The sequence below is a fragment of the Populus euphratica genome, unplaced genomic scaffold, assembly GCF_000495115.2.
Source record: "Populus euphratica unplaced genomic scaffold, PopEup_1.0 scaffold44.1, whole genome shotgun sequence".
Lineage (NCBI taxonomy): Eukaryota > Viridiplantae > Streptophyta > Magnoliopsida > Malpighiales > Salicaceae > Populus > Populus euphratica.
Genome location: NW_011499865.1, coordinates 610,033 through 624,606, shown reverse-complemented (window position 1 = coordinate 624,606; position 14,574 = coordinate 610,033). Strand labels below are relative to the sequence as shown.

The following is a 14,574-nucleotide window of genomic DNA, read 5'->3' as shown; positions in this document are numbered from 1 at the left end:
GTCAAATTATATTGCCTACAGCGAGTCAGTTTTTGCTATTGAATTGTGGTGCAACAACGAATTAGTTTTTGTTGCTGAATTGTGTTGTCCACAACGAGTTAGTTTTTGCTGTTGAATTCTAGTGTCCATGGCAAGTTAGTGTTCACTGCTAAATTGTGTCGTCCGGGGTGAATCTGCTTTCACTGTCGAATTGTGTTATCCACAACGAATTTGGCTTCACTATTGATTGTGCATCAAAAGTATCATTAAGTCTCTTATTTTATATATGTGTTTATTATTTTTATTTGGGTTTTTATAATAATTGATGTGTTTTTTAGCAATGAAGTTTCTTTTAATGTTTTGCTAGGTTTTTAAGCTTAAATGGATTATGTTAGAAAATTTAATGTCGAAATTCAGTTGAAGTTTGAAGCAAATCTTAGTTCAAATAAGTGCTCCAAATTTTCCCTAAAAAAGTCAATTCTATTCCAATCCTAGAAAAGATTATCATATGATCTATTTTAAGTCCAAACTTGCCTTATATTGTGTGCAAACTTCAACCATCAAACACTCAAGGTTTCAATGTCAATCTTAGTCCAAATAATAGGTACATTTGTATCCTTATGTGATGCTTAAATTCAGCCCCAAATCAACATTCAAATCAGCCTAGCACAATCTATGATCTTACATGTCCATACAACAAATAACAATTGATTTATTTGGGGTAATCCATTGATCCAAGAAGGCAAGCACATGGATGGAAAGCTGGAGGGGATATTGTTACATTATTTTAGGTCAAAAAGAAGAAAGAGACAGCTCATAAATGAGGAAGAAAAACATGCACCAAAGTGGTTGCAAAGCTGACCTGATTTGATTTTTCAGAACACCTTTTGGTTTTTTGCCCATAACTTTGGAATCAAGTGTCCAAATAAGCTATTCTTTAATGATCTGGAAAGGTGACAAAATTTCCTATAAATATGTCTCTAATAGAGATCTCCAGAAAAGGCTTCTAGGAGGGTCTCAATTGCTATTCAAAGTTAGCATCATATTTGTGTCTGAATTTTTACTAAAATTGTGTTATGTTCTTCTTTCTAGATTTCAATTCTTTAGTTTGTAAAACTTATTGTTTATGTTTGATTCAAGTTATTTCATGTTTATTAAAGTGTTCTTATATATAATCATAGTTGGCTAATTTCTTTCTTGGATCCAAATCAAGGATGATGGTGATTGAGGTGAGTTATTTAAGATATACATAAATCTTAATGTTTATCTTCTCATTTTCTTCATGAATGTTTTATTATTGCAAGGAAATTTTAGAAATCATTTAGGTAATGTTATAATCTTGAATTTTTATGAACAAACTTTAGTTTTGGTGTAGAGATTGCTTGATTCAATGTCTTACTTAATATGAAAGTACTTGTTCATTCTTAAGCAATAATCAATCTTCATCTTTTTAAACTTCATTGTAATATCTTCTGATTTAATATCACCATCGTTGATATTAGGTTGAGTTATCTTATATATGTTGAAGAAATCACCAATACATCACCATTAAAATTGATTTGGACTAAAACTTACCTTTTCTTGTCATTTAAAATCTATTTACACGTTTTCATCTTTGAAAACTAATCCATCAATTATTTTCAACCAAGTTATTGTTAATTTAATTTCTCTTGAGTATTTTTTGTTACCTAGCTTAATTTCCAGATCTAGCTCTCTGTGGATATGACCTCGATCTTATCGAGTTAATTGCTACATCGCACATTTGTACACTTGCGAGTTAAAATAAGTTGATCGTAAAAAGCAGTCAAGCAACTACCGAATTGTTTGACCTATAGCATACCATTTTTTGCTCTTGAATTGTGTTGGCGATGGCAAATCAATTTTCATTGCCTAATTGTATGGCCTGTAGTGAATTAGTTTTCACCATCAAATTGTGTAGCCTATAGTGAATCAATTTCGCTGCTGAATTCCATGATGCTTGCAGTGAATCAATTTTCATTGTTGAATTCTATGTCGCCAACAATTCAGATTTCGCTACCAAAATCTAAGTAGCCAACAAATCAATTTTTGCAGTTGATTTTCTGCAATAAACTCCGATGTCAAAAATGACTTAAATGCTTATAACGATTTCATTGTATGATTGTGTAAAATATGGAACATTTGAATTTGAACATATGGATTCTCGAAATAACTATGGTAATGAATGTGATTTCAAAATGCAAATGTACGAATTTGTGACCATTGATGTGTTAGGTGGAGCAACAATGATCGGACCTTTGACCAGGCAAGGACACCCCACAAGAGGAATGGGTAGGTGGTTCCCACCTTTTTCTCATATGATGTTTACTTTTTGAAATGATTTACTTATGATGATATATTATTAAATCCTTATTGAATGATGAAACAACGATGAAGTGTTTAATTGAATTCTAGATGATTGTTGAAATAAATATGAAATGTTGATCGAGTTCTTGATGAATGTTGAAATAATAATGAAAATGTTAATGTTTTGAAATGACCTATTTAAGGTGGATGTATCATCGTGTTGCAATGAATATTAAATCGACTATGAGATGTTGATTGGACTATTATGAATTTGGGCTGCTGACAAATGATTGTATGAGTATTTTAAAGGATCTATTATTGTATTTTATTAAAAGTAAATGTGAAGAATGGTTGTATAAGTATTATGAAGAATCTACTGTTGTATTTTATTTAATGTAATTGCAATGAACAGTCATATGAGTATTATGAGAGCTCTATTGTTGTATTTTATTGAATGTAATTGTGATGAATTTTTGTATGAGTATTACAAAGAATCTATTATTGTATTTTATTGAATTTAATTGTGATGAATGGTCAGTATTTTATTGAATATAATTGTGATGAATTTTTGTATGAGTATTATGAGGGATTTATTATTGTATTGTATTAAACATTAATCATTATGAATGGTTGGATGAAAAATATGAAGGGTCTATGGTTGTGTTATACTGAATGCTAAACTATTATGGAATGTTTGTTGGTGTATTACAAAGGATACAAAATTATGTTATAGTGATTAGATATATTGCCTCTAAAATGTTTGATGGGTTAATGATTAGCTTCAACTAATGACATCCTAAGTGGATGACCAGGACTGATAAATGATTAGCTTCGGCTAATGGTATCCAAGGTGGATGATCATGACTGATAAATGATTGGCTTCGACTAATGACATCTTAAGTGAATGAATGGGACTGATAAATGAATGATGATTAATACTTAAAAGTGCATTTTTATCAAGGTTTTATATCATCATTTTGCACTTTAAGTATCAATAACTCCTTAACTAAAGCATGTTTTATAATAACAAGTTTGATACCATAAGATACCTTTAATTTATGATAAATATTCATCTTAAATGTAGGCTTATCACATAAATTACGGGATTGATTGATGAGTTTAACTACTTAAATTGAGAAGACAAAGAAATGGCTAAGCTTAGAAAAGAGATGTTGGTTCAATCCAAACTAAAACACCATTTGGTTATTGGATCAAAGATTAAAGATGTTAGATCATTCTTAGGACATGTTGGTTTTTATAGAAGGTTCATCAAAGATTTTAGTGTAATATCTAAGCCCTTAAGTGACCTTTTAACAAAGGATAATATTTTTGAATGGAGTGAACATTGTGAGGAAGCCTTTGTTAAACTTAAAAACTTGCTTACTTCTACTCTTATCATTCCACCTTTTAATTGGTCATTACCTTTTGAAATAATGTGTGATGTTAGTGATTATGTCGTGGATGCTATGTTGGGACAAAGAAAAGATAAAAAACCTCATGTGATTTACTATGCAAGTAAACTTTAAATAATATTTAAATGAATTACACCACCACTGAAAAAGAATTACTTACAGTAGTATTTGCATGTGAAAAATTTAGGTCTTATATTGTTGTTGTTTCTAGTGATCATGCAGCATTGAAATATCTTTTTTCTAAAAAAGATTCTAAGGCTAGAATGGTGCGCTGGATTTTATTACTTCAAGAATTTGACATCACAATCAAATACAAGAAGGACAACAAAAATGTTGTCGCAAATCATTTGTCAAGATTGACAACAGATTCGAAAACTAACATCATACCAATCGATGACTACTTTCCCGATAAATCTTTACTTTCTATCTCTACAATGCCTTGGTTTGCTAATATTATCAATTTTCTTGTTCCAGGACAATTGCCAACTCATTAGAGTACCCAAGATAAAAGAAAGTTCTTGTGGGGATCATTTCTAAGGCAAGAAAAGACAACTATAAAAATCTTACAAAGTGGATTTTACTGGCCCATCATCTTTAAGAACTCACATGTATTTTCCAAGACTTGTGAGAATTGTTAAAAGTTAGGATCTATTTCAAAACGTCACATGATGCCTTTAAATCATATTCTTGTCTTGAGATCTTTAATTGTTGGAGTATAGATTTCATGAGTCCATTTCCTCCATAATTTGGTGTCTTGTACATATTAGTCGTAGTAGATTATGTTTCAAAATTGATAGAGGCAATTTCAAGTCATAACAATGATCACAAAACAGTAATTGTAAACACCCAAAAGAAAAATATATCTATATCTATATATATATATATAGACAGAACTAATGAAGCAGTTTTCCCTGCCGATTTCCTGATCGGTAGCAACGCAGTTTTCGCTGCCGATTTCTCGATCAACAGCGTGCAGTTTCTGCTGTTGATTTCTGCATCTACAGCGAAGCAGTTTTCGCTGCCGATTTCTTGATCGGTAGTGACACAGTTTTCGCTGCCGATTTCTACATCTGCAGCGAAGTAGTTTCTGCTGTCGATTTCTTCATTGTCAGCGACACAGCTTCCGCTGCCGATTTCTGCATCTGCAGTGAAGCAGTTTTGCTGCCGATTTCTGCATCAATAGCGACGCAGTTTCTCCTACCAATTTCTGCATCTGCAGTGAAGCAGTTTTCGCTGCCGATTTCTCGATCGGCAGCGACGTAGTTTTCGCTGCCGATTTCTGCATCGGCAGCGATGCAGGTTTTGTCTTAAAAAAATATAATAATAATAATTTTCTTAAGGAGTTGAGAGGGAGGGGTAAAACTGGTTTTAGATAGACCAAAACAAGGATAAGAATACATCTAAACCAACCCCCAAACACCCACCTCATTTAATGGGGAGTATAAATATAAGGAGGAGAGAGAAGGTAACCCTAGCTTTTATCAAAGTTGCTGCAGCTGTATGTCCAGCTGCTTGTTACTCTCCCTTTCTCCTCCCCAACAGAAACCTAAGCCTTGTGAACGTGTGAGGGAGAGAGAGGAGACCTTGAGAGAAGATTGAACAGCCACCTAGAGAGAGAGGAGAAGGGAACCAACGTGAGAGGAAGAAGAAGGAAGAAAACCAGCAGGAGAGGAGGAAGAACACTGTCAAACCTTCCTCAAACCTAGCTAGATTCGTAAGGTATGGGTCATGAAACTTCCTTCCTCTTCTCCTTAAGATTTAGAATCGGAAATGAAGAAGAAAAACACTAAGAAAATTGAACTATGACCTAAGCTAGCTGTGAAGAACAGAAATTTACTAAGAGGACAAAGAAAATAGAAATAAAATGAGGCCAATTTCAGAACATCTAGCAAAGAAAAATGAATAAAATAGAAACAACAAATCATAGTAGGGGGCCGGCTTTAACTATGGGGTTGGCTGGCATGCAATGTGTGTGTTTTGCTGGGATTGGCTGAAGGATTATGTGCTGGAATGGATAGTTTCAATGTGTGTATTCTGTTGGAATGATTGAAAGATATATGCTGTAATTGATGGTTTTCAATGTGTCTTTTGCAGCGAAATTTCAATTCGATGCCAAAACTGTATCGGCTGCAGCGAATTAGTATTCGCTGTCGAAATTGAGTCTTCTGCAGCGAATTAGAATTCGCTGCCGAATTGGGTCTTTCGAAGCGAAATTTCGATTTGCTGCCAAAAAAGTATCGGCCGCAGCCAATTAGCACTCGCTGCCGAAACCAAGTCCTCTGCAGCGAATTAGCATTCACTGCAGAATTGTGTGTTCTGCAGCAAATTTCGATTCGCTGCCGAAAATGTGACGGCTGCAGCGAATAAGTATTCGCTGCCAAAATTGAGTCTTTTGCAGCGAATTAGAATTCACTGCCTAATTGGGTGTTTTGCAGCGAAATTTCGATTTGCTGCCAAAAATGTGTCGGCTGCAGTGAATTAGCATTCACTGCCGAAACCGAGTCTTCTGTAGCGAATCAGCATTCACTGCAGAATTGTGTGTTCTGCAGCAAATTTTGATTCACTGCCGAAAATGTGACGGCTACAGCGAATAAGTATTCACTACCGAAATTGAGTCAGCTGCAGCGAATTAGAATTCGCTGCCGAATTGGGTGTTTTGGAGTGAAATTTTGATTTGCTGCCAAAAATGTGTTGGCCACAGCGAATTAGCATTAGCTACCGAAACCGAGTCTTCTGTAGTGAATTAGCATTCGCTGCAGAATTGTGTGTTCTGCAGCCAATTTCGATTCGCTGCCGAAAATGTGACGGCTGCAGCGAATAAGTATTCGCTACCGAAATTGAGTCAGCTGTAGCGAATTAGAATTCGCTGCCGAATTGGGTGTTTTGCAGCGAAATTTCGATTTGCTGCCAAAAATGTGTTGGCCGCAGCGAATTAGCATTCGTTGCCGAAACTAAGTCTTCTACAGCGAATCAGCATTCGCTGCAGAATTGTGTGTTCTGCAGCAAATTTCAATTCCCTGCCGAAAATGTGACGGCTACAGCAAATAACTATTCGATGTCAAAATTGAGTCTTCTGCAGCGAATTAGAATTCGCTGCCGAATTGGGTGTTTTGCAGCGAAATTTTGATTTGCTGCGAAAAATGTGTCAGCCGCAGCGAATTAGCATTCGCTGCCGAAACTAATTCGTCTACAGTGAATCAGCATTCGCTGCAGAATTGTGTGTTCTGCAGCAAATTTCAATTCCCTACCAAAAATGTGACGGCTACAGCAAATAAGTATTCGCTGTCGAAACCGAGTCTTCTGCAGCGAATCAGCATTGGCTGTAAAATTGTTTGTTCTGCAGCAAATTTCGATTAGCTGCCGAAAATGTGACGACTGCATCGAATAAGTATTCGCTGCCGAAATTGAGTCTTCTACAGCGAATTAGAATTCGCTGCCGAATTGTGTGTTATGCAGCGAATTAGCATTCGCTGCCGAAACTGTGTCGGCTGCAGCGAATTAGCATTCATTGCCGAAACTGTGTCGGCTGCAGCGAATTAGAATTCGCTGCCGAATTTATGTTCCGCAGCGAAATTGCGATTCACTGCCGAAACTGTGTCGGTTGTAGTGAATCGCTGATGAAGTTGAGTTGTCTGCAGCAAATTAACATTCGCTGTCGAGTTTCATGTTCTACAGTGAATTTGTGATTCACTACCGAAGTTGAGTTGGTTGCAGCGAAATTGTGATTCGCTGCCGAAACTAAGTTGTCCCCTACGATTTAGCATCTGCTGCCGGAATAGTGACGCCAACAGCGAAATAGTTTTTGCTGCCGAAGTGGCTGCTGGCAGCGAAACAGTTGTCGCTGCCGAATTGGCAGCCTGTAGTGAACCAATTCTCGCTGCTGAATTGGGTAGCCTACAGCGAACCAGTTCTCGTTGCCGATTTCTACAATAAGCCTCCTAGTAAAAAATGACTTAAATGCTAGTAACAATTGCATGGTATGATGGTGTAAAATGTGGAACACTTGAATGTGAATATATGAACTTTTGAAATAAGTGTGGTGACAAATGTGATTCAAAAATACAAATGTACTGAATTGTGACCATTGTTGTCTTAGGTGGTGCGGTCGGGATCGGACCATCGTCAAGACAAGAACAAACCACAGGTGGAGCAGGTAGGTGACTTCCACTTTCCTTTTTCATATGTTAAATAATGTGATTCTTTAACATGAAAGTTACCATATTGGGTTAGAATAGATAACAAATTGTCAAATGTTAAATGTTGTCAAAAGGTTGATTAGCTTCGGCTAATAGCATCTGAATGGATGACCGGGATAAAAGAATGATTAGCCTCAGCTAATGGCATCCGAATGGATGACCGGGACAAAGAAATGATTAGCCTCGGCTAATGGCATCTGAATGGATGGCCGGGATAAAGGAATGATTAGCCGCGGCTAATGGCATCCGAATGGATGACCGGGATAATGGCATCCGGGATAAAGGAATGATTAGCCTCGGCTAATGGCATCCGAATGGATGACCGGGATAAAGGAATGATTAGCCTCAGCTAATGGCATTCGAATGGATGACCGGGACAAGGGAATGATTAGCCTCGACTAATGGCATCCGAAAGGATGATCGGGACAAGTGATTGATTAGCTTCGGCTAAAGGCATCCGAAGTGGATGATCGGGGTGAGTGAACGGTTAATCTCAAGAAATGATACCTTGAGAGGATAGCTGGGTTTAAGATTTTGGTTGATTACAAGAATTGGTGCAACTATATGTACTATAAATTGTGTATACTATGTACATGAAGAAACTACAAATATCATGCATCAACCATGGAATAATGTTAATGTTTTATTTTTCCTACTAGACCATTTAATTATCATTATTACTAATAAGCAATTGCATTCTCTTAAATATTTTGCACTGCAACAGGGACATCACATCAACGAGATGCCTAGGAAACCCGATACACGGGAACCTACTTTTGCAAGGAATCATGTAGTTGCATCCTAACTCACGATGTATTTTGTATGGATCAATGTATTAAATGTATAAATTTTATTGAACCCTTTTGTTTAAATTCGTGGTGACTATTAGTAGGATAGGAATGCAAATTCATGTCTATGGATGTAATATTATAATATGAACTTCTAAGCATGCAAAAATAATATTATGTGTTTATGTAAATTTCTCTTTTAAATGAAATGTTGAATGTAGTTGATGTATGGATTGCATTTTGATGATGTGAGGAAAATAGGTTCTCAATTTACCGACATGATGTGTGTCAAAGAAAAAAAAATTCTGTTGTTTTGGGGCTTGAAAAGCCGGGTTGTTATAGTTGGTATCAGAGCCCCTGGTTTAGATCCTGGGGATCACTGATAATTGTGTTGGTGTGGTGAATTTCAGGATGGTACGCACCCGACAAGGGACACGAACTGAGCCGCCCTCCTTAGATAGGAGAGGCGGGAACCAAGGTGCCCAAGGTTGGCAAGATGAAGATCCCTTGGATGATATGGCATCTCATGCTCCGATAGTACCACCCGAAACCTTGCAGGGGGAAGCTGCGGTAGCGGGGGATGGCGGGAGGTCTAACGAAATAGAGGGAGTACCCCCAGTTGTAGCAGTGCAGTAAGAAAGATTAGAAGCACAACCATTGACTATTCCAACTGGTGTGCCCCCACAATATATAGACCCGGGACTCCTTGTATAAATAGTTAAAGTAGTGATGGAGGGTATGGCGGGTTCGGCGACACAAGCAACTCCCACCACGCAGATTCCACAAGCAGCCCCTATGACAAGCATGACTACAGATAACGTGGTGCCATTGGTGCGACTAGTCAAGAGTATGAGGGAAATGGGCTATGAACCGTATATGGGGGAACAAGATGCAGAGATAGCTGGAATATGGATTAGGAAGGTAGAAAAGACCATGGTTCAAATAAGCATACCCGAGGGGTTGAGGGTAAACTGTGCAACCCAGTTATTGTCTGATAGGGCCATGACATGGTGGGAAACAGTTCAGCTGAGGCTTGCAACCGAGACACTAACTTGAAGTGATTTCAAGACAGAGTTTGAGAATCAGTTTTATTCCAGGTACCATCGTAAGGTGAAAGAACAAGAGTTTTTGGCATTAAGACAGGGTGATATGTCGGTATTGGAGTACGAAAGGAAGTTCCATGATCTCTCATTGTTTGCCCCACACTATGTGCCAACAGAGGAACATATGATTGAGAAGTTGAGAGATGGTTTGCGACAGGACTTAAGACAAGGATTGATCGCCTTACGATTTAAATCAGTGAGAGAGTTGATTGAGGCTGCCCAAGCTTTAGAGGCTTGTATTGGAGAAGGCCAGGGGGGATATCAGGGCATAGGCAAATAGAGAGATGGAGACTTTTTCAGCAACAGACCACCATTCCCGAAGAAAGGAAAAAGTGGAGTGTTTGAGCAGTACAAGAAGAAGGGGAGTTTGATGTTACCGCCCCACCAACAATCAAGTGGGAGAGTGATGGTTGGACAGTCGCACTCGAGGGAAAACTCTTCAACTGGGACTGGTGACCGCAAGGGTATTGACTATCCTTTTTGTATGAAATGTGGGCAAAAACACCCTGGGGACTGCTCAGTTTCCCCCGGGCGATGCTTTGTATGCAGAGGAGAAGGTCATAGGTGGAGGAACTGCTAGTATTTGAGTCAAGGGTGTCATTACTGTGGCAGAAGAGGTCATTTCAAGAGGGACTGCCCAAAAAGGAACACTAGACAGGTACAAAGCTATAGGCAACCCAGCTAGAGCCAACAACAGTCAGTCACCGTGAATAGGCCAGTGAGATCTTCTCAATCAGGAGCAAACTCTAGTCGAGGGAGATCGAGGGCACAAAATGATAGGACCTCGGGGAGGGTCTTCCACCTGACATAGGAGGAGGTCAGGGCTGCATCGGATGTGGTGGCAGGTACACTACTATTGAATGATTTTAATGTGCATGTATTGTTTGATCCGAGTGCCACCCACTCATTCATTGCTAAGAGAATTGTCACTAAACTGAGAAAGGGAGTAGAAAAAGTAGAGAAGGGATTCTTAATTGGAACTCCAATGGGAAACATGGTTGAAACAAATATTGTGTATGTGGATGTGGGGGTTAGTCTATCTGGATATGAAACAAAAGTAGACTTGATTCCTTTAGAGCTGCATGATTTTGACATAATCCTAGGCATGAATTGGTTGAGTAAATACAAGGCTCTAATAGATTGTTATGCTAAAACTGTTACTTTCCAAACCCCTAAGGGCGAGAGAATGATTTTTGAAGGAGAGAGAATTCTCAAACCAATTGCCTTGATATCGGTGGTAACAGCCCAAAAACTTTTAAGAAAGGGATGTATGGGATACCTTGCATACATCTTAAACTGTGATGATGAAGGTCCACAACTGAAGGATATTCTTGTGGTGAAGGAATTCCCAGATGTGTTTCCCGAAGAACTACCGGGACTACCCCCGGAGCGAGAGGTAGAAGTGTCTATAGACACTTTTCCTGGAGTCCCACCTATAGCCCAACAACCGTATCGGATGGCTCCGGCAGAACTGAACGAATTAAAGACTCAACTACAGGAATTGTTAGACAAAGGGTTCATACGGCCTAGTAATTCTCCATGGGGAGCACCGGTGTTATTTGTAAGAAAGAAAGATGGAACCCATAGACTTTGTATTGACTACCTACAACTGAACAAGATAACAATGAAAAACAAGTATCCATTACCTCGAATAGATGATTTGTTTGATCAATTAAAGGGAGCGAGGGCATTTTCGAAGATAGATCTGAGATCAGGGTACTATCAGATGAAGATTAAAGAAGCGGATGTAGCAAAGACTGCATTTAGAACTCGTTACGGAGACTATGAATTTTTGGTGCTACCGTTCGGGTTGACAAAAGCCCCAGCCCTCTTCATGGACCTGATGAATCGGGTTTTCCAACCATATCTTGATAAGTTTGTGGTGGTGTTCATTGACGATATACTGGTGTACTCAAATTCTTTCGAGGAGCACGAAGAACACTTGAGACAAACCTTACAAACCTTGAGAGATCACCAGTTATATGGAAAACTGAGTAAATGTGAATTTTGGTTGAAGAGAGTGACGTTTTTGGGACATGTCATTTCAGCTGAAGGTGGATAGAGCTCATTAAGGATTATGACTGCACCATAGAATACCATCCGGGGAAAGCAAACATGGTGGCAGATGCCCTCAGTCGCAAAAATAAAGCCACCCTAGGAAGGTTAACAGTGGGAAAGGAGCAGCAATTGGCGGAATTGAAAGAGATGGGTGCAGATTTGGACATTAATGCCGGAGGTGGGTTAGTAGCCCAATTATTGGTGCGAGCAACGTAACGGGAACAGATACTACATGCCCAATTCCATGACAAGGAGGGGCGTAAGATAAGGAGGAATGTGGAGGCCGGAGTAGAAATGAAATTCCGAGTAGCGGATGATGGATCCTTGATGATGGGACAACGGTTATACGTGCCTAGTGACGAAACAGTCAAACGAATGGTTCTACAAGAAGCACATGAGTCTCGGTTCTCCATACATCCTGGCAGCACTAAGATGTATCGAGACCTGAAACACCTCTATTGGTGGCCTGATATGAAAAGGGAAATAGCTGAGTACGTGTCTAAGTGTGGGATATGTCAACAAGTCAAGGTTGAACACCAAAGGCCTGCGGGACCATTACAACCATTACAAATTCCAGAATGGAAGTGGGAGATGATCACCATGGATTTCGTGTCAGGATTTCCCAAAGGGAGGAAAGGAAATGACGCGATATGGGTTATCGTAGATCGGTTGACGAAATCCGCACTATTCTTGCCTATAAAGATGACCGACTCAGTGGACAAGCTTGCCAAGATTTATATAAATGAGGTGGTACGGCTTCATGGGATTCCAGTGTCCATTGTATTGGATCGAGATCCCAGGTTCACCTCTCCACTTTGGCCAAGCATACAACATGCCTTGAGAACAAGATTGGACATGAGCACTGCGTTTCACCCTCAAATGGATGGCCAGTCAGAAAGAATCATCCAAGTCTTGGAAGACCTATTACGGGCCTGTGTTTTGGAATTTGAAGGAAACTGGGAGGAACACATGGCATTAGTGGAGTTCACGTATAACAATAGTCACCAAGCCAGAATAGGGATGGCCCCATATGAAACCTTGTATGGTAGGAGGTGTAGAACTCCTTTATGTTGGGAGGAAATCGGGGACCGGAAGTTATATGGCGCAGAATTGGTCTAAGTCACCACGGAGAAAGTGAGAACTATCAGGAATCGCATCAAGAACCTCTTAAATTTCGAGGACGAAATTCCTATTAAGGGGGGGGGGGGAATGTAAACACCCAAAAGAAAAATATATATATATCTATATATATATATATATAGACAGAACTAATGAAGCAGTTTTCGCTGCCGATTTCTCGATTGGCAGCGACGCAGTTTCTGCTGCCGATTTCAGCATCTGCAGTGAAGCAATTTTTGCTGCCGATTTCTCGATCGGCAGTGACACAGTTTCCGTTGACGATTTCTGCATCTGCAGCGAATCAATTTCCGCTACCTATTTCTGCATTGTCAGCGACGTAGCTTCCACTGCCGATTTCTGCATCTACAGCGAAGCAGTTTTTGCTTCCGATTTCTGCATCAATAGCGACGCAGTTTCTGCTGCCGATTTCTGCATCTGCAGCGAAGCAGTTTTCGCTGCCGATTTTTCGATTGGCAGCGACGTAGTTTCCGCTGCCGATTTCTGCATCGGCAGCGATGCAGTTTCCGCTGCCGATTTCTGCATCGACAGCGATGCAGTTTTTGTCTTAAAAAAATAAAATAATAATAATTTTCTTAAGGAGTTGAGAGGGAGGGGTAAAACTGGTTTTAGATAGACCAAAACAAGGATAAGAATACATCTAAACCAACCCCCAAACACCCACCTCATTTAATGGGGAGTATAAATATAAGGAGGAGAGAGAAGGTAACCCTAGCTTTTATCAAAGTTGCTGCAGCTGTATGTCCAGCTGCTTGTTACTCTCCCTTTCTCTTCCCAACAGAAACCTAAGCCTTGTGAACGTGTGAGGGAGAGAGAGGAGACCTTGAGAGAAGATTGGACAGCCACCTAGAGAGAGAGGAGAAGGGAACCAACGTGAGAGGAAGAAGAAGGAAGAAAACCAGCAGGAGAGGAGGAAGAACACTGTCAAACCTTCCTCAAACCTAGCTAAATTCGTAAGGTATGGGTCATGAAACTTCCTTCCTCTTCTCCTTAAGATTTAGAACCGGAAATGAAGAAGAAAAACCCTAAGAAAATTGAACTATGACCTAAGCTAACTGTGAAGAACAAAAATTTACTAAGAGGACAAAGAAAACAAAAATGAAATGAGGCCAATTTCAGAACATCTAGCAAAGAAAAATGAATAAAATAGAAACAACAAATCATAGTAGGGGGCCGACTTTAACTATGGGGTTGGCCGGCATGCAATGTGTGTGTTTTGCTGGGATTGGCTGAAGGATTATGTGCTGGAATGGATAGTTTCAATGTGTGTATTCTGCTGGAATGATTGAAAGATATATGCTATAATTGATGGTTTTCAATGTGTCTTTTGCAGCGAAATTTCAATTCGCTGCCAAAACTGTATCGGTTGCAGCGAATTAGTATTCGCTGCCGAAATTGAGTCTTCTGCAGCGAATTAGAATTCGCTGCCGAATTGGGTCTTTTGCAGCGAAATTTCGATTTGCTGCCAAAAAAGTATCGGCCACAGCCAATTAGCATTCGCTGCCGAAACCGAGTCCTCTGCAGCGAATCAGCATTTGCTGCAGAATTGTGTGTTCTGCAGCAAATTTCAATTCGC

The 14,574-nt window shown here is 39.3% G+C and overlaps 1 protein-coding gene across 1 annotated transcript; it reads left to right on the top strand.

The window, feature by feature from the left end:
• Positions 1–9,429: 9,429 nt before the first annotated feature.
• LOC105126050 (uncharacterized) lies at positions 9,430–13,848 on the top strand. Its single transcript, XM_011026778.1, is given in 7 exon segments — positions 9,430–9,710; positions 9,798–10,035; positions 10,615–11,857; positions 11,896–12,047; positions 12,117–13,072; positions 13,170–13,392; positions 13,780–13,848. Coding segments are annotated over 7 exon segments (3,162 nt in total).
• Positions 13,849–14,574: the final 726 nt, after the last annotated feature.